Genomic DNA, 18290 nt, shown 5'->3' with positions numbered 1-18290 from the left:
GGCACAGATTTCTTACCGAGCGGGCAGCAAGCTTCATGCTGTTCCGGCTTACTCGGATCAGGCAGCGGTAGCACTAATGATACTATTCACGGTTTGGTTTTAGGAGGAATAACGCAATAAAATAATATAAAAAATAACAGGAATTTCGGGAGTGGAATGGGCAAAGCAAATACAAATTAGTAAATTAGTAGCAACATCAAATACGAAAAAATTACGATAACTTAGCCGAATATTTTCTAAATCTAGCTTGGTTTTAGGAATGTTTCATATGTGTGAGTAATGTAATGCAGTGTTTGCAAAAAAATATGACTAATAATGTGTGTGATAATAGATTATTTTTAAAACATTTAATAATATTAATTTATTATAACGATATTCAACATGAATCGTTATCGGTATCGTTATTAACGTTTTCGGTTCGGATTGATACTGGCAACAATGCAATTGCGCATGTCACTTGAAAAGCATCGCTTCGGCGGTCGCGTTGTTCAGTTTGCGTCGGGCTCGAAAATATTTTATAAAAACATTTTAATTAATGTCTCAAAGTTATCAAGATCTACGTGCAGTCTTATAAATGTGTAAGCAAAAATGACTGGAACAGTGCTTGAAAATCTAAGCGGTCGCAAATTGGCAGTGCTCATATCGTTTTTATTGCTTTGTCAAGTGGTATGTTTTTTGATAGGTGGTTTGGTCGCGCCCATGCCGGCAAACGCGCAAACAATCCTAGGAACTGTTTGTAGAGACACGACAAAGGAGAAAAATGACACGACAAAGTGGTTTTACAACCGCGGCAAGGGTATATGCGAGACCGTTAACCTCGCCGATTTACACCACGACCTGTCCGAATCGGACATTGTTTTCGCTTTTCAAATGCCGGTTCCTCGGGAAGGAAAGAATTTTGACTACTCGAGATGGCAGCAAAACTTGATTGGAGTGCTTCAAATGGATATAAAATACCATTCACAGATGGAAATTAAACCGCATAGTACAGTGACGATCGATGCCCGGCTCGCGTATCGAAATAAAGGCGATCCAGACGATGCATGGAAATTATACACGCTCTCAGTTGAAAAAAGGAATCTAGACTGCGATATTGAAATGAAGAGTGAGGAATATTTGTATAATTGCACAGCAATGCCTTTGTTTGAACTCGGTTCACTATATCACGACTATTATTTATTAAATATTAGACTTCCAGTTGATACAAAGGACATGAATGCACACATTGGACACATACAAGACATGTGGGTCACTGTGATAAATCAAAATGGAGGATTCACCAAAGTTTGGTTGTCTTTGAAAACAGTATTCTTTCCGTGCATCATAGGTATATTGGCTTGGTTCTGGCGAAGAATACATTTGTTGCAACGGAAGCCTGTACTGTTGGAAGAAATGTTATTTGCTCTGGGAATAGCTATGTGTATACTAGACATGCCAATTGAGTACTTAACACTTCATTTCGATCTACCATTTATGTTACTATTGAGTGATGTCAGACAGGGCTTCTTCTATGCTAGTTTATTTTCCTTCTGGCTTGTTTTTGCCGGGGAACACATGATGATTCAAGAAGCGAAAACTAAGAACACTTTAAGAAAATATTGGCGTCATTTGAGCGCTGTTCTCTTGGGATGTGTGTCACTATTTGTATTTGATATGTGCGAGCGGGGCATACAGCTACGGAACCCATTTTACTCAATCTGGGTCACAGAACTGGGAACAAATCTTGCTCTTTCATTTATAATTCTAGCGGGCATCTCAACTGGAATATATTTCATGTTTTTGAGCTTTATGATATGGCAAGTGTTTATAAATATATCTCATAAGAGAGAATCTCTACCGGCCATGTGTTCCGTGCGTCGCTTGCACTATGAAGGGATAATATACCGCTTTAAATTCCTAATGTTGGCGACAATGATATGCGCCGCTATGACGGTAATTGGATTTATTCTCGGACAAGTTGCCGAGGGGCAATGGAAGTGGGACGAGAACATTGAATTGGAGTATACATCTGCATTTTTTACTGGAGTGTATGGAATGTGGAATATTTATATATTCGCCCTGTTGGTACTGTACGCGCCTAGCCACAAACATTGGCCCGAGAGCGACACTACATCAGACACGCAGAACTTGAGCGAGGAAATAGAATTTAACCGCATTCCGAGCGAGCGCAGTGAGATTTCCTCGCTAACGTCGTTTATCGCGAAGCCTACCGTAGACTAAACTTGTACTTAAGAATCTCATTGTATAGCTTTGTAGTTAAAAATCAGTATTACGCGAGCAACTCAAATATTTAACGTTACAACTCCTTATATAGGAGTACTATCTAAGTGAACATAACCTTGTTAGATATAGAAATAGTTGTAAGCTATCTTTTACTTAAAACATTATATTAGCTCAGGTAAATCTGAGTCACTCGACATTCTTGATTCAGGTATATGGCCTTGATCTTTCTAAAGCTTGTATGAATTCCTAAATTTGTTTGCCATTAATTTTTCTGTGATATTTTCCATGATTTTTTTATAACGCATTTACATTATGTATTTAATTCGTGTTGCCAGTATCGTTAATGATATTTGACTGTAGTGTATTTTTTTTGTATGTGATTAGCGAATAAATATTTTGAAAATGTATTGAGACTTTTCTTTTGGAATTTTCGTAATGTTGCTTTATTTAAAATTAATTAATTATTTAGCGTAGGTTAGTTTTGGATAATTTTTAATCAATTAATTGTACTTATAGAGCTGAATTGCCCGTCAAACCTGTTAATGGACGTTTCAATATTGTTATGGGGGTTAACACAAACATTTTCGCGTTAGGATTGACACTTTGAATTCTTATACCATATTAAACTCACCAATTGACTTTCAATGCTGCTAATAACTAAATTATGCATACATTAGAAAGTCAATAATATAACATATTTCGAGATAAATCAGAAAACAAATCGAATTTAAATGCTACCAAATAATTGTATTTTTTAATTTCTTTGTATATATTTCTTTGGTATATAATTCAATAACATTAATTAGAAAACATTTAACATATAAATTCAACTTGTTTTCAAGTTTCTTACGCTAAATTATACTAGGATAATAGGTAAGCCATGTTTTTAAAATGTTAAAAATTGATTAATGATTAACTATATCCCATTTTAATGTAAATTCCAGATGAGTATTAGTAAAAAAATATGAAAAATAGACTTGTTTAAAAACATGACTCCATGATTTTGCATTCGACATCTATTTAATAAAAATTACAACTTAATATTTCAATATAGAATTTCATGTCTTTGAATAGTTTTTGTTTTATACTCCTTACTCGTTAGGTAAGTTATTTCCGTGGCAGTGAATGCAGAACCATCTCGAATTATCCACGATTACGTCATTTACCTGCGTTCACTAGAATATCCAGTCCACCTACACTATGTACCTAACTCGACGCAAATATACCGTAATGTTAAGACTAAAGTTTGCATGAATTCTCTTCATTAAAAGCTTTTAAACATATTCTTTTTGTGAACGCAAGTAAATTACGTTAGATTCAGACTTCGTTTTTTTTTAGTTTGTAATAATAATATTACGGTAACTAGGTATTTCGTGAATTTTACTTTACTTTGTCTGAATCTAACGGACATTTTTAAATTAGGTGATATTTGCTTACTAGATGTGAAAAAAATAATGTTTAGGTCTCATTTTTTCCATGGAAGTTTCTTAAAAGTAAAATATTTAGATACTAAATAATAGGAATTTAATAATAGTCGAGCGTCATCTACTTGTATCTAGTAAGCAAATATTCAATTAATAATTTCCGAGGCTGTGTCATAATGTCTTGAGTAAATTTACCTACTGCGTAATTTAGAATGTAATATTTTTACCATAAAGTGCCATAGAGATTTTACTATCGAAATCAATCAAATGTAGGAGGCAGTCTATGAATGAATTTAATAATAAAATTTGAGAATTTTCAATAATATTATTATCGATGAATTATCCTTGCATAATTATAAATTAATTTACTTTAGTGATTTATCAAAGATTCTTCGCACATTAATTCATAAATCGATCTCTACGAAAAAAAAACGGTAAACAACATCCAAAAACAATCGACATTTGTCATTGCATTCAAATTTGACATATCCAATGTCAATCTTTTATTATTCACTTTTTTTTTTAATGGCAAGAAGTTTTTTTTACCCCTGACACATGACACAGGCTCGGCCACAGAGTAGACAGCGCACAGAGTGTGCATGTTTTTTTTATTACATACCTCTGCACGGGTCGTTCTTGACGAGGAACTCATCTAACGCGACCCAGCCGCCGCCGACGCGCACCATCACTGTGGAGCGGAGGATGCGCACGAGTCGGAGCTTTTGCGAGTCGCCGAACTGTTGCGGGTAGTTTTTGGACGTTAATTTAGGAATAAGCGGTTCATTTTTGTGGATATTGCTTTTTTTTGCATTTTTCGGTAAGTAGTTTGAAATATAACTCATGATAAAATCAACTAAACAAATACTTTGCTGTATTTTTTTAAACATTTTCCATGCGGGGTAACCTATAAGAACCTAATAAATAGTGTTATTAACAAAACCTACCGTCGTTTATCTACATTTTTTGTCTATGACCCAAAGAATAGCTATAAAATGAACTTCTACAAAGGCTTAAGTGACACCTCGAAATTTCACATATATTTTTTTTATTTTTTTTATTTATTTATTTATTTATTTCAGGTAACAGACAATAAATTGTACAGACCCATATTATAAATACCTTACAGACTAACATACATATAATAATTTAAAACTAAACTAAATTAATACAAAACTAAGAATATATTAAGCACTATTGCATATTAACAATAAATATATGCCAACACTTACCCTATACTTCCCTTCCCCAACCTGGAAGACCCTGAACTTCTGTCGGCAGGTACAGAGCATTACAAGTCGCTTGACTTCATCATGTATCTTGTCAGCGTCCGTGGGAGGTCCGCGACGTTCAACCTGTGGGGAAAATAAACAAATTAAGTAACAAAATTTGAAGATTTTTTTTGTCTTTGATCTATAATAATGAGCTATTTAAAAAGTTCAATAAAGACAATTCAAAAAGAATTTTTCAAATCGGACCAGTAGTTCCCGAGATTAGCGCGTTCAAACAAACAAATAAACAAACTCTTCAGCTAGTTACGGCCCTGCCTTCATACGAAACTGATGAATACGCCGTTCGCACGGGAATAGAATGATAGTCCGATTTGCCTGAGTTAGCATCCAAGCTTACGTCTTTATAATTATTAAAATGTATAAATTCATTCTTTAACTCCGGTCTGCATCGTGCAGACATGGGTGTAAAAGTCTCAATTTAGTCATTAAATGTAGTTTCTAAGTATTTCTGAGTTTCTTTTGGGGCCTCCGGTTGCGGGAAATGTAATTGGCGCAGTCGGTAGGATCCTCAAAAAACGTGGCATAGATAGTGACCTCGCTATCGCTACGAGGATCCAGAATCTACGATTTCTGCGGCCTGGAGGCTAAATCAAACATCGATCCCAAAAAGTAACCAGATTAATTATTGGTAAGTACATAGAATAGTTCTGTGTTGCTTCCTTTTTCTAGTTTATATTATTTTTAGTCCTAATTTCCTTTCCAAGATTTTCCATCCGTGAAAGTCTAATTCCCGAGAGCACTACATCGATTTAGGCTGCTCGTAGACTAGTTTTAGAAAAAAGTAGAGATTTATTTTAAAATTAACTAGATATTATAAGAACTTAGATTTACTAGAATTAGATTACAAAGTTATAGTGATTAGCCTAATTTCTTAATCAATGATAAATTGAATAAAATTACAATTAACTCGAATAGCATACTCAAAATTGAGTAGGTATTCAAAATCCATTAATAAATAATTTCAGGATCAAAGAGACAAAACGTACACTTCATATAAAAATTATTCTACAAGCTTTTATTCGCGGTTTATCGGAGGCCTTAGGTTCAAGAATTCAATATATATGCGGCCGATTTCAATTGAAAAAACGTTTAAAAATTGTGACAAATAAATTTTTCATTTCATTCAATTTAATTTAATCATTAGAATTTTTGTACGGAGAATTAAATGCATCTTTTTTACAGAATAAAAATAATTTTAATAATTAGTAAAAATGATAGAAAAGCACTTAAGTAAACCTGTTAGAGGTTTACCTTTAACACATAATTATTTAAAAATGCGTGAAATGAATATGCATGAATTATATCCAACTGAGTACGGCCCTGACTTTTATTCCGAGAATTATTCGTATTTACAATAGTGAATCGCCTTATCGTTAGACATATGATCCGAACTTTACACACTATGCTTGTAATAGCTTTACTGACTGTGAAGATTAGGATCGATCATCATAGGTATTACCGGTATTAATTTGAATTACAAAGATGCTATAAAATATGACAATTTCATTTAAGCTTTTCAAAAAAAAAAATGAGCATTCAGTTTATATCATCTAATGATATAAAATAGCCATCATAGTATTCTTTCTCAGATGGTGGAAAATAAAAAGAAAATTAATTTCGCATTAATTCAATTCTTATAAAATTAAATGACAATTATTAGATATGTTAAGTTAGCTAATCACCATTCAATGTTAGTTATGGAAACAGTTAGGAAGATGATTAAGAAATTAGGTAAGATTTATTATAAGAGAATCAAATATAAGAATTAAAAGATAGGGAATATTATAATATACTTAGGCGTGGATACTACTTTTCGAATAAGCAAATTGTAATTATTTTTAAATTTCCATTAGTTTCTACAGATATTCTTGATTTATTTCATTTAGCTATTTTTCCAAAAAAGAATAGGCAGGCCCTCATCCCTTCCTATCCATATATAGCAACTAACAGTAACTCATTCTTGTACATAGAGGCTGAATGCCCGAAGTATAATATCTGGTATCTCTACGAATCGAAAAACAATCAAATTCAGACGAAGCCGGACTGTATTCAGGACTTCATTCAGATTCAGAATCAAACCTTAAATAGTTCCTGCGAGACGACAGTTATTTCACTCTCAAAAGAAACGACGCAAGAATTAGATGAACGACATTAGATACTATCTTTACCACGCTCATCTAAAACCTTACTATAAATGCAACAAGAGGACTTTGTCATACTCCAAGGTACATTCTTATTAAAGCTATACCTACTGGATGTATGTTCGAGTCGGAGAATTTCAAGATCTATAATGTAAATGACAAAATTAAGGAACAGGCACTGAAGATAAGCGGTACAGATATCAAGGACATTAGAAATAAATAAAATACAAGATAATAATACGCAATTCTCAACTCAGTTAATTTGGAAGATTTGCACAAAATCCAATAGCAAGTTTTAATGCAATCCCCCATCGCTATAGAAAACGATCCTGTAATATATCAAATCACTATCCCTATATACATAATTCTGGTTGGTGCAGTCTTAATTTTGGCCATTTGATACACGATGTGACGCAGATCGACACATACTTTATAGAGGACCACAGATGAGCAGATGAGCCCCAGCTTCCAGCAACATTTTGTCACAAAATTCCAAAATGGTCGCTGAACTTCGGCGGGAGGAGTTACGGCCCTGCCTTCATACGAAACTGATGAATACGCCGTTCGCACGGGAATAGAATGATAGTCCGATTTGCCTGAGTTAGCATCCAAGCTTACGTCTTTATAATTATTAAAATGTATAAATTCATTCTTTAACTCCGGTCTGCATCGTGCAGACATGGGTGTAAAAGTCTCAATTTAGTCATTAAATGTAGTTTCTAAGTATTTCTGAGTTTCTTTTGGGGCCTCCGGTTGCGGGAAATGTAATTAGCTTTATAATATTAGTATGATTTTAAATTCAGCAGATGATTGAATAATACAAAAATTACATTTAATTGGACCGTTGTTACTTTTAACAATATAATTGGTTAATGATTGCCATTTGCCATAAATCTAACAGATAGTAAATTTTTATTCTACCAATTTGTTTATTAAACTTTTTAATACTTTTTAATAAAAAATATCTCACCCAATCAGGTCGCAACGCTGCAATGAATTCCTCCCAGTCGATGAGTCCAGAGCCGTTTCTGTCGAACAGATCCGCCACGGCGCCCATCTCTAGACGCGACGTGTCGAATTCTGACACAAAAATAACATTTTTTGTCTTATTGCCAATACTTATGTAACTAGAATGCCAATTTTATTCAATTTTCAAAATTCACAAAAGCTTTCCAGTGGTACATATAGCTTAAGAATAAGTGAGCTTGTTGTGAAGTACAAATGTTATTGCTGTAACCCATAAGTTTTTTGAATTGTATGAGTGAAATTATTACATAAAATAATAGACTTCCCACATCATATTATGTAAATAAATAAAATCTTGTAAAAAAAGGCCATTCATCAACTCAAAAGTGGAAAAAAATACGCATGTTACAAAAATACCCCTGTACGTTGCTTCTCAACACCACACCACTCATTCCAAACCCCACAAACCTCCATACAAAACCGTCAATGTAACACAAACTCACTCGTATTTATAATGCCATCGATGAACTCGTTCCTTGCAATGAAGCCGTTGTTGTCCTTGTCCATCTTGCGGAACAGATCCGTGAGACGGGACTTCTTGTGGTTCATGAACTTGAGGAACTGTGTGGGAAAATGGTAGAATCAAAAATTGTATTAGCTAACGCAGTAACTGATGAATTTTCGTTAAAGACATGAGAATTTGAAAGTAAACGGTTCTTTTCACTGTTAATTTGCAGGCTTATCTTTTATATTTATCCTGCAATTATTCCCATAGGTATCCCCTTTTTATGTAAGAGATTCCCACTGAAAACAACTTGCCAACATTGAGGTACAATTTTATTAACAACTGGACTCAGAGTCACGCTCAAAAAATGTCCGAAGTAAATTCTGCTCACGTATCTATTAGGCAGAGTTTAATACGAATGCAAAGCTTTTGAACGTGTCCTAGCTTAATTTGCTTTCCTTACCCGCTTGCGCCAGTCGTCCCAGCTGAAGTTGGACACACGTCTCAACTCGCGCAAGTGCGCCAGCCGCTCGTGCAAGCGGCGCTGGCGCTCCCACGCGAGTAACCACACGTGTCTCCATCTGTCCCATAGCTGTTTCACGCGGGTTGATCTGAATTCCGGTTCGGCACCCGCACTGTTATGTTTTGGGAGATTAGTTTGTTATAAAGAATGGATGGAATCGAAAATTAACGGATTTTCGATTAGAGCTGCACCAGAGTATGATTTTTTTGGAAAAAATTCTAGCTGTCGACTTTTTTATACTAAGTTCATTTCTTTTTTTGTTGAATTACACGTGTATCTTAATAATTTTGCTGTTGGAAAAAGTAAGTCTAGGCAGTGTAATTCCAAAATAATTGAATTAGGTAAAGGATGATATGTAATTTGGAAAAAAAATAGGCTTCATAATAAGATAGAATGAATAGTATTAAAAATATCATTTGGATTTTGGATCATAGTAGAAACTAACACTAGATTTTGTTTGTATCAAAAATTATATCAATCTAAGAATTATGTTACAAATACAAAATAATCTATCAAAAGAAGCAACAAACTACAAGGCCTTGAAAGGTTAAAGCTTAATTCACCCTTACACACAATTTTACAGCATAAAAAAAACAAACATAATTTATCAAAAGCAAACAAAAACATGCATTCATCCCATTCAAAAACTCTTAGAAGCAGGGACATAATTAAATTAACTCTACTTCACACAAGATTGCATTAAAATGAAGCACCCTTCGTCTTTTGTACGACCACTTTACCCCTCTCGGAATGTCAATGAATGCCGTCGAGTATTATAATGAATAGAAAGATTGTGTACCCATAGATAAAATGAACATGTAAACACAATGTAGATGGATAAAGCCCAGTTATTAAAAATGGAATATTATTATCGAATTCGTTTGCTTGGTTGACCATTTTTAATCTTTAAAACTTTTTAAAGTGAATGTTTTATTCACTTTTAAAAAAATTGATCAAGAACTTATAGGACCAATTAGTTTTTTGACTATTACGTTCAAATCTTGCATTGTTTATGGTATTTTTTGACACCTAACCCCCAATATTGAATTGTCTATGATATTTTTTGACACCTAACTCTACCTATCTATGGTTGTCCTTACCTTCCCTTGGCCGGGAACCGCGGGCCGTAGTGCGGCAGGATACGATCCGGCGAATCTCTGCCGGGGCTCGCGCGACTAAAGCAACACAGATTATCAAAATACACGCACAGATTATACAAACCCATAGCCAGTCGCGTAGTTAGTTGTGCTTAGCTCGTCGGTGTTAGGTGGTTAGTTTAAGTTGGCTTAAAATTCATTTTTAGAAAACGTAAAAAAGTTGCAAAATTTTTTTTTGCAACTATTAGGTTGTATTTTATTCCATAAACGCATTCAATAATAACGAATTGTTTTAATTCTTATTGATTCTAGAAAAAGCGATCAGAACAAATTGAAACATTATTTTACATAACAAATTTTATCAACGTTTTCATGTTTAAAAGAAACGAAATTATATACATATTCTTGAATCCATAGTAAGTTTTAAAACCATAGATAGTTACAAGGTTTCGAAAGCACACAGGGGACAAAGAACGTCACCTGCATAACAGGAAAGTTATGAGATAATACCGCGATAACGTTAAGCCAACTTCCTGTGCACTTTGCAGACAGACAGTGTAATTAAAAAAGTACAAACCCATTTGTTAGTCGACAGCTGCTACAGAGTTATTCCTTAAGCGAGTGTTGTGAGTTGAGAAAAAATATAAGTAGAAAAAATTTAAAGATAAAAAAATCCGTTTATTTCTCTGCGTGACCTTCATGCAAGATTACGTTTTTACTTTAGTTTCACCTTATTTTTAAATAATGATTATGAAACGTTATTTTGTTATACTCATGCAAGCTAACCGAAAACCAATATTTTTTATGAACATCAACACCCACAAACGAGTCCTTACAATTAAATTTCAACCTCATGCGATGATATGATATTAAAACGATCATAGAGGAATAATTTGATCGATTTTTCAAACTAAAAAAAAAATAGCACACTGTTCTATCTACGTAAACTAGTCTAGCTACTTTAACTACCAAATCAAAAGCTTTCGAAAGCATAAAACTCTTCTATTATCTAATTAAGCTGCGACACACAAAAAACTCTTGCTAGAAAACCACTTCAAATGTATTTTGCAAAAAAAAATCAATAAAAATGGACTCCTGAGTAATTCATTAATAATATTATTTTAGATATTATTTATTTTAGATATATTTATTATTTACTAGCGGTCCGCCCCGGCTTCGCCCGTGGTACATATTTACGTTTTCTCTACATAAGAACCATCCTCGTACTTCAAGGAATATAATAGAAAAGAATAATCGAAATCGGTTCAGCCATTCACACGTGATATCGTGACAAAGCGAAACGGGTGCAGACCCGCCGCCTTTTTAATTTTTATAGCTCCCGCCGCGCAGCGCGTCGAACGCGGCAACTGATACACAAAAATAATCCTTATGGCAATGTTATGGCATGATTCTGTATTCACGCGCGATGACTTATAACGTATTTCATGTATAACTTTGGTGTTTCTACACCGATTTACATGATTCTTTTACTATAACCTGCCCAGGAGTATGAAGAATAATTGTGCCAAATTTAGTTAAAATCCGTCGGGTAGTTTTTGTTTCTATAACGAATATACAGACAGACAGACAGACAGACAGACAGACAGACAAAAATTTTACTGATTGCATTTTTGGCATCAGTAGCGATCCCTTATCACCCCTTCATAGTTTTTTTTAAATATATTTCATGTACAGAATTGGCCTCTCTACAGATTTATTATAAGTATAGATTATAAGATCATGTTCTTATTTTTATTGATAATAAATTATTATTATTTATTATAAGATCATGTTCTTATTTTTATTGATAATAAATTAAAACAAACATATGATTCTATTTCACTACCTTATGTAAATATCTCACTTTAAATTTATAAAATAACATCTCTTAATGATTGAAAATAGCGCCCACATGAAAATTATATGCATTATTAAAATCAACAAAAAATTTTTTTATTACAAAAAATTTTGAAAAAAATCCCAAAAAATGCATTGAAGTAATTTCCGCTACAAAAAACTCAAAATCTAAAATCAATCCTAAAATAAAAACCACATCAAACCTTCCTCTCCTATTTCGCATGTGAATCCTCGACCTGCGCCGGCCAAGCGTGACATAGATGAGACAGAAAGCGACATTTACAATATGTTAGAGCGAGATGAAGCTAGTTCAGTGATTGTGTGGTGGGTAGAGAACGGTTGTGATTGGTCAATTCGAAATTATTATTCGATGGGTAAAATAAAATATTTTTTTTACAAAAAATGTATGATAATAAGTAGGTAATTCTGTTGTATTTGATCAACCATTCTCTACCCAACTTGTTTAAACATAAATTTTAAAAGCACGTTATTAATCAAAAAGTGTAAAAGATGTAAAATTAATTAAAAAAACCAATTGAATACTTCGGGCCATTTCCATATCTCAAAAAATTAACAGGCCGAAATAACCAAATTTATTAAATAATATGAAAAAATGATATAAACAAAGAAAAAAACAACAAAAAATACACACCTATAGCGCCTAGTGCCATAATAGTCCGGTGACATTGACCTATCTCTATTCAAGTCGTGCTGCGAGCCGCGCCTATTGGTCGACATGCAATGACGTCACAAGATGGCGGCGGGCGGGTGAAAGAGACAAAACGATGTGAGAACACGGACACGAGAACGAAATGGCATGATGTGATATTGTAAAGCAAAGTGACACACACAAAATTAATGAATGAATTAATAAAAAATAAGACACACATTGAGAGTGAAAATATGTGAATATTGCTTTTAGATCATGTATTAAGGAAATATGCTAGTAATGTTGTAAAAAAAAATTGTAAGCTCAACTATGGACCATTTTTTATTACATTGAAATGTGTATAAGTAACTAACTACTTGTAATGAAAAAAATATAGTAAATCGTAAAGTGACAAATTATTCTATAATAAAACAACTACCTACTTCTTTACAAGAGATTTAAAAGAAGAAAATTCACTACGTAAAATTTTATTAAAAAAAAACATCTACAAAAAGTCACTTAATAGCATATTTCCCCATACACTCGATCTAAGCAATATATCTATGAAGCTTAACACATAAAACACTAGTGACATACCCTGGCGTTGCTTTCGTTGCGCTCTTGGCGGACACCTTGCGCGGTGTCGACTCGCGGCCTACGCTTTGGCTCTTGACCTGAGAAAAAAAATAATTTGTATAAATAGTAATCATTTATGTGTTGTAAACGACTTGTTGAAGTAAAACTTCTTTAGGCGCGACTAGGGAGTAACTCAGATTTTTTTTCTGACGGAAGTAACGCTTACTATAGTCTGTGTAGTTTCCGCCATTTAAAAATAATAATTCTGATTGGTTGTAAGTATGTGTCATATACTACACGCTTCTTGACTTACACGCCAGCTAGTGGCAAATATCATAATCAATTAGGATTATTTATTTTCAAATTTTCAAACGGATCATTTGTGAATAGCAAAGTGAATGAAAAATTCAACAGTTTTAAAAACATTATTTTAAATTGCAAAATTTTTTGAAAATCTCTAAATATACTTGTTTATTTATTACTTTTAAAATAAGTAAATTAAAAATAAAAATAAACATGTTGCGGATTATAATCAATCTATTTTAAATATTGCTGAAGACAAAGTAGTATCCATAGCAACAGATATGTATATAGGTTGTCATTCAGTTGAACAAGAAGCATATGTACGCCAACAATTTCATAAAATGTCAGTTATTGATACAGGAGGATCGCCTTATGAAATCATATTAGTTCTTAACAAATTTTACATTATTACAACCAATATTGATGTATCTGATGGCTTAGCCAACGGTTGTGTTGGAAAGTTAGTGTATATTGAACGTGATGACAGTGATAACATCATACGCTTATGGCTTGAGTTTCCTGGTAAGATAGGAGAGAAAATTAGGAAAAAAGCTGCCCATCATATTCAAACTCTAAACATTAGTAGAACAGCAGTCCCAATTTTACGAAGATCGTCATCTGTACCAATGAATAGAAATAAGACAATATTTGCAAAGAGAAATCACTTTCCATTAGTATCTGCTTGTGCGCTTACAATACATAAGTCTCAAGGTGGTACTTTTGATCAAATCGTTTATGAATACAATAAAAGTCACAGTCAGCAGCTGTTATATGTAGCATTATCACGAGTAACTGATATAAATGGATTGTTCATTGTCTCAAACACCGATGACAACAAATTTTATCATGGAAGAAAGCGTCCAGGGGGAATAGTTGATTTACAGTGTGAATTTGAAAGACTTTCAAATTCTCGCCTAATAACACAACAGGAAGAATTATATAACCTTGTAAATGAGAGTAACATTACACTATTTTCCTTCAACTGCCAAAGTTTACGTGCTCATGTTTCTGATCTGAATGATAAAGTATTAAAAAGGTCCACATTGCTGTTATTTTCCGAAACTTGGATGAAAAATGACGAACAAATTCTTATTGAAAATTTTTATTGCGTTACCCAATACAAACGACCCAACTCAACTGCTGGTGGAGTAGCTGTATATCATTCATCTACAGATACACTGAACAATGTAACACCAATTCAAAATATTTCACCAACTATATTATCACAAATTTCCGATGAGGTTTCACAAATTGGTGACATCGCCTTGGTTCGATGTGTTAATACGAATGACCAACCTGTGATTATCGTTGTTATTTATATTTCTACAAATACTAGCCTGACAAATATCATAAAATTTATTCATCAGCAATTACTTCACTTCACAATTGAAGGTTCTCGACTTTTAAATAGTAATTATCATGAATTACCGATGATTCTAACTGGAGATTTTAATGTTAATTTTCGCTCTCAGGAATCTCAGCCGTTAATTGATTTTTTAGAAGAAAAATTTGATTTATCTATGAATACTTCTCGACTTCATTCAACAACGCGTTTCGGTACAACGATAGATGCTGTATTTTCAAGAAAAGTAGCAAATTTAGAGAGTAAAATTTATGTTTCACATTATAGTTACCACAAACCTATAATTTCGTACGTAAGAAATTATGATGACATTCAATTACCTGTTTCGAATGAATAATATTAATATAACATTTAAATAATCTTTGTAAAGCACATGAATAATAAATATAATTAAATTATAATATAATATTTATTTATTTAAGTTAATATTTAATCATTTCAGTGATATATGTCGTCAACGCCAAAGAAGTTTTACTTCAATCGCGCGTAAAGGTTACACGCACACACTTTTTTTTTATTTAATTTCGTAAAATCGAGCTGTTGCTATGATTGTCAGCCAGTTGGCTTATATTTTTATGTGTTTAATACGGAGTCCATCAAGACAGATCTTTTAACTGGAGTAACATTTGCAACAACAAGAAATGTTAATCTTTCATTTTTGTTTATCACAAAGATATATACTTAGTATTATGTTATTTAAATCGATCATTTTATTTTTTCCAATTGTTGTTGTCTTATTCAAAAGATTGTTGTTGTAGTCTATATTTACGATACATGGTGGTAGGTAGTATTTGTCTTCCTCTTTTGAACCGATTCCAAAAAAGGAAGTTATCAATCTATTATTTTTTTCCTTTTTTCAACAAACTCAATCTAAACTAGTCCCCTCACCTGGTACGCCTTACAGACGCGGTCGACCTCGTTCTGCCTCTTCTGCGTGTGCTCCATCAGATCCTTGTGGTCTTCTATCAGACCTTCCAGCACTTCTATAGATTCTGGCAATGGTTCCGCTTCGAGGGCTGTGCGAAAATGGGGGTAGATTTATAAAAAATAATGTAAAGTAATAGCTGAACTGTTAGTAGCATAAAAAGATATAGTAGGCTGTATTTGAAAAAAATATTAAAAAATCTATTGTAGTAGCTAAACTATTAGTAGTATAAGAAAAGCAAAGGCTAGATTTGGTTGTGTTGAAGTTAACTATATTTTGTTAATAAAAAAGTTAATAAAAACGTAAAGAGAAAATTTGACATAGGTCTATTCTATAGTTTTTTAAATAAAAATCCTTAAATTTGTACTACCATTAACAATCCAGCCTACCCAAAGACCCTATCTAGGAAAAAAGTCTCAAAAATTTACAAAAAATCTCAAAAAATGCCATTATTATATCCACATACTTATCAGCGTGGTCTCCAAGCCGCTGAGCCACTGCAGCAGTTCCTCCAGCACCAGGTCGAGGTCCTTGAGGCTTTGCATGTGCGTCTCTAGTTTACCACCACGTTGCATAGCCCATTGCCATACCTGGACGAATTTATCAATTATATAGTATATGCCATTTTTTGGCTATTATATATTTTAAGGAACAGAAATGTGCAATTTGTTCTAGAATAAATAAATTGTATTGCTGTTGTGTAATTCTGGTTTAATTTCAAGAGGCAGAATATTCTCTATTTTGTTGTGAAATAGATCTTTTTTTATAACACAGAAAGGTAAAATGCGTAGGTAATTTAAAAATGTACACATTACACACTTTTTTATAAAAACAATGCAAATAAAATTACTATATGCGACCCTTATACACATCGTTGTGTCCCAACTATATTCAAAGATGTGAACAAATTACCAAACTTAACGTAACTTTTCTACACCTAACTATACTAGGCTTAAAAACAACACACCTGACCAGCCGAAACTTTGCTAAAAATCCTTATAACTGGCAACACTGACACCATAAGTTTTCGCGGTTTATTTGCATCCATTTTTTATAATAATAACAAACAAATAAATAAATAAATGGTATAATATTTTTGCAACTGTCACATATCAACTGACTTGACGCAAGTAGGAAAAGAAATTACCACAGATTAGATATGTTTTTGATAAATATAATCTGTAAACGATTGGAAATCATTTAATCTGCTTTAAATTCTATCAAGGTTAGATGATTGGCAATAATATCTTCTCGTTTATTATATTTACATCGATAAATGAAATAAAATAATAACATTCGTGACAACATAAATTTTAAATATGCATCATCAATTGATAAAAAATAAGGTCATTAATAGTTAGTGTGTGGCTGTGTATAGTATACTAGTTTTCGGCCCGCAGCTTCACTTCACACAGCTTTGTGTCAATCCAAGCTACCATAGTGTGTGCTAAATTTCATTGTAATCGGTTTAGCAGTATTTGCGTGAAAGAGTAACAAACATACATACACATACATCTATCCTCACAAAATTTCGCATTTATAATATTAGTCTGACCTTTTGGCTTGGTTGGTAGTGGCCCTGCCTTCCAAGCCATGGGTTCGATTCCAGTATTTATTATATTTCCAAGTATTTATTTAAAATTATATATGTCGGCGCAACGACGATAAACGACTACCCTCAAACTACTAAATAATTATAACTAGCTAAAGTTTACTTTGATCTTTTTAAATAAGTGGTTGATTCATTAATCAACCACTAATGAAATAATTAAATTAACGAAATAATTAATGTTTGTTAAAACTGATGAAAATTCATTGTAAAAATTCGAGTGGCAACACTCAAACTAATTCTTGTGAGTCATGGTTCGCTTTAAATACGAGCGCCCGATGGCACAGAGCACATTCACTCGCCGGCCGTCGGAGCGTTCGGAGCTCTCTCTATAATTTCCACGTAGATTAAAAAGGCAGTAAAATACCAACGGGCGTTCTACTTCGAGTATGAGCGCCTGCCCTGATGATGGTGACGTCAGAATTGCTGACGTCACTCTTTTGGAAAATAGCCTTTGGGCCCTTCTCAGGTCATCAGAAGTGGGATAGAATTCAAGCTCTCAATTTTTAAATGTTAACGTTTACGTAGTTTTGTAACGGCATACTGGCGTTTGTGTTTTTTCGTGCGTTGTGTAAAGTAAAAGTTTGTTACGTGGATTATTGTAACGGGAGTGTAGTTCATCGAAGGAATTGTGTGTGTTATCTGAGCTGCGCCTCTCTTTGTGATAAGCCTAAATCTACGAGAACCTCCGAGAAATCTACGAGAACCTTCGAGAATCTGCCTATATCACAAATGAGTAGGTGTTGATCACATGATACGCGAACGGACTGTGTCTGTCATGTGGAGTGTTCAGTATTCTGAAAGGTCAGTGTGGCCGAGGCAGTGTGTTTTTGAAATCCC

General features: G+C 33.4%; 3 protein-coding genes across 3 annotated transcripts in view; 1 reads left to right on the top strand and 2 right to left on the bottom strand.

Annotated features, from left to right (window-relative positions):
* The window catches only part of shot (dystonin-like protein short stop), an 86905-nt gene that overhangs the window by 9211 nt on the left and 59404 nt on the right, over window positions 1-18290 (bottom strand). Inside the window, exons 63-72 of the mRNA XM_090116091.1 lie at window positions 16308-16431; window positions 15805-15932; window positions 13272-13348; window positions 12678-12749; window positions 10172-10246; window positions 9012-9183; window positions 8547-8664; window positions 8048-8157; window positions 4877-4999; window positions 4267-4384 (exon numbers count right to left, since the gene is read on the bottom strand). Of these exons, the coding sequence (XP_089972217.1) occupies window positions 4267-4384; window positions 4877-4999; window positions 8048-8157; window positions 8547-8664; window positions 9012-9183; window positions 10172-10246; window positions 12678-12749; window positions 13272-13348; window positions 15805-15932; window positions 16308-16431 (1117 nt within the window). The remainder of the gene's footprint in view (window positions 1-4266; window positions 4385-4876; window positions 5000-8047; window positions 8158-8546; window positions 8665-9011; window positions 9184-10171; window positions 10247-12677; window positions 12750-13271; window positions 13349-15804; window positions 15933-16307; window positions 16432-18290) is intronic.
* LOC149897438 (coiled-coil-helix-coiled-coil-helix domain-containing protein 7) overlaps window positions 1-18290 on the bottom strand; it is a 78264-nt gene that overhangs the window by 47090 nt on the left and 12884 nt on the right. The window lies entirely within an intron of this gene.
* Window positions 472-2630, top strand: wls (Wnt ligand secretion mediator). The gene has a single exon (XM_090116089.1). The coding sequence runs from the start codon at window positions 589-591 to the stop codon at window positions 2218-2220; it is 1632 nt and encodes a 543-aa protein (XP_089972215.1). The 5' UTR covers window positions 472-588; the 3' UTR covers window positions 2221-2630.

Source organism: Colias eurytheme, chromosome 25 (genome assembly GCF_061535395.1).
Source record: "Colias eurytheme isolate Ceu_HAF_F1 chromosome 25, ilColEury1 Martin Lab GWU primary, whole genome shotgun sequence".
NCBI lineage: Eukaryota > Metazoa > Arthropoda > Insecta > Lepidoptera > Pieridae > Colias > Colias eurytheme.
This window is presented reverse-complemented; position numbering and strand designations above follow the sequence as displayed.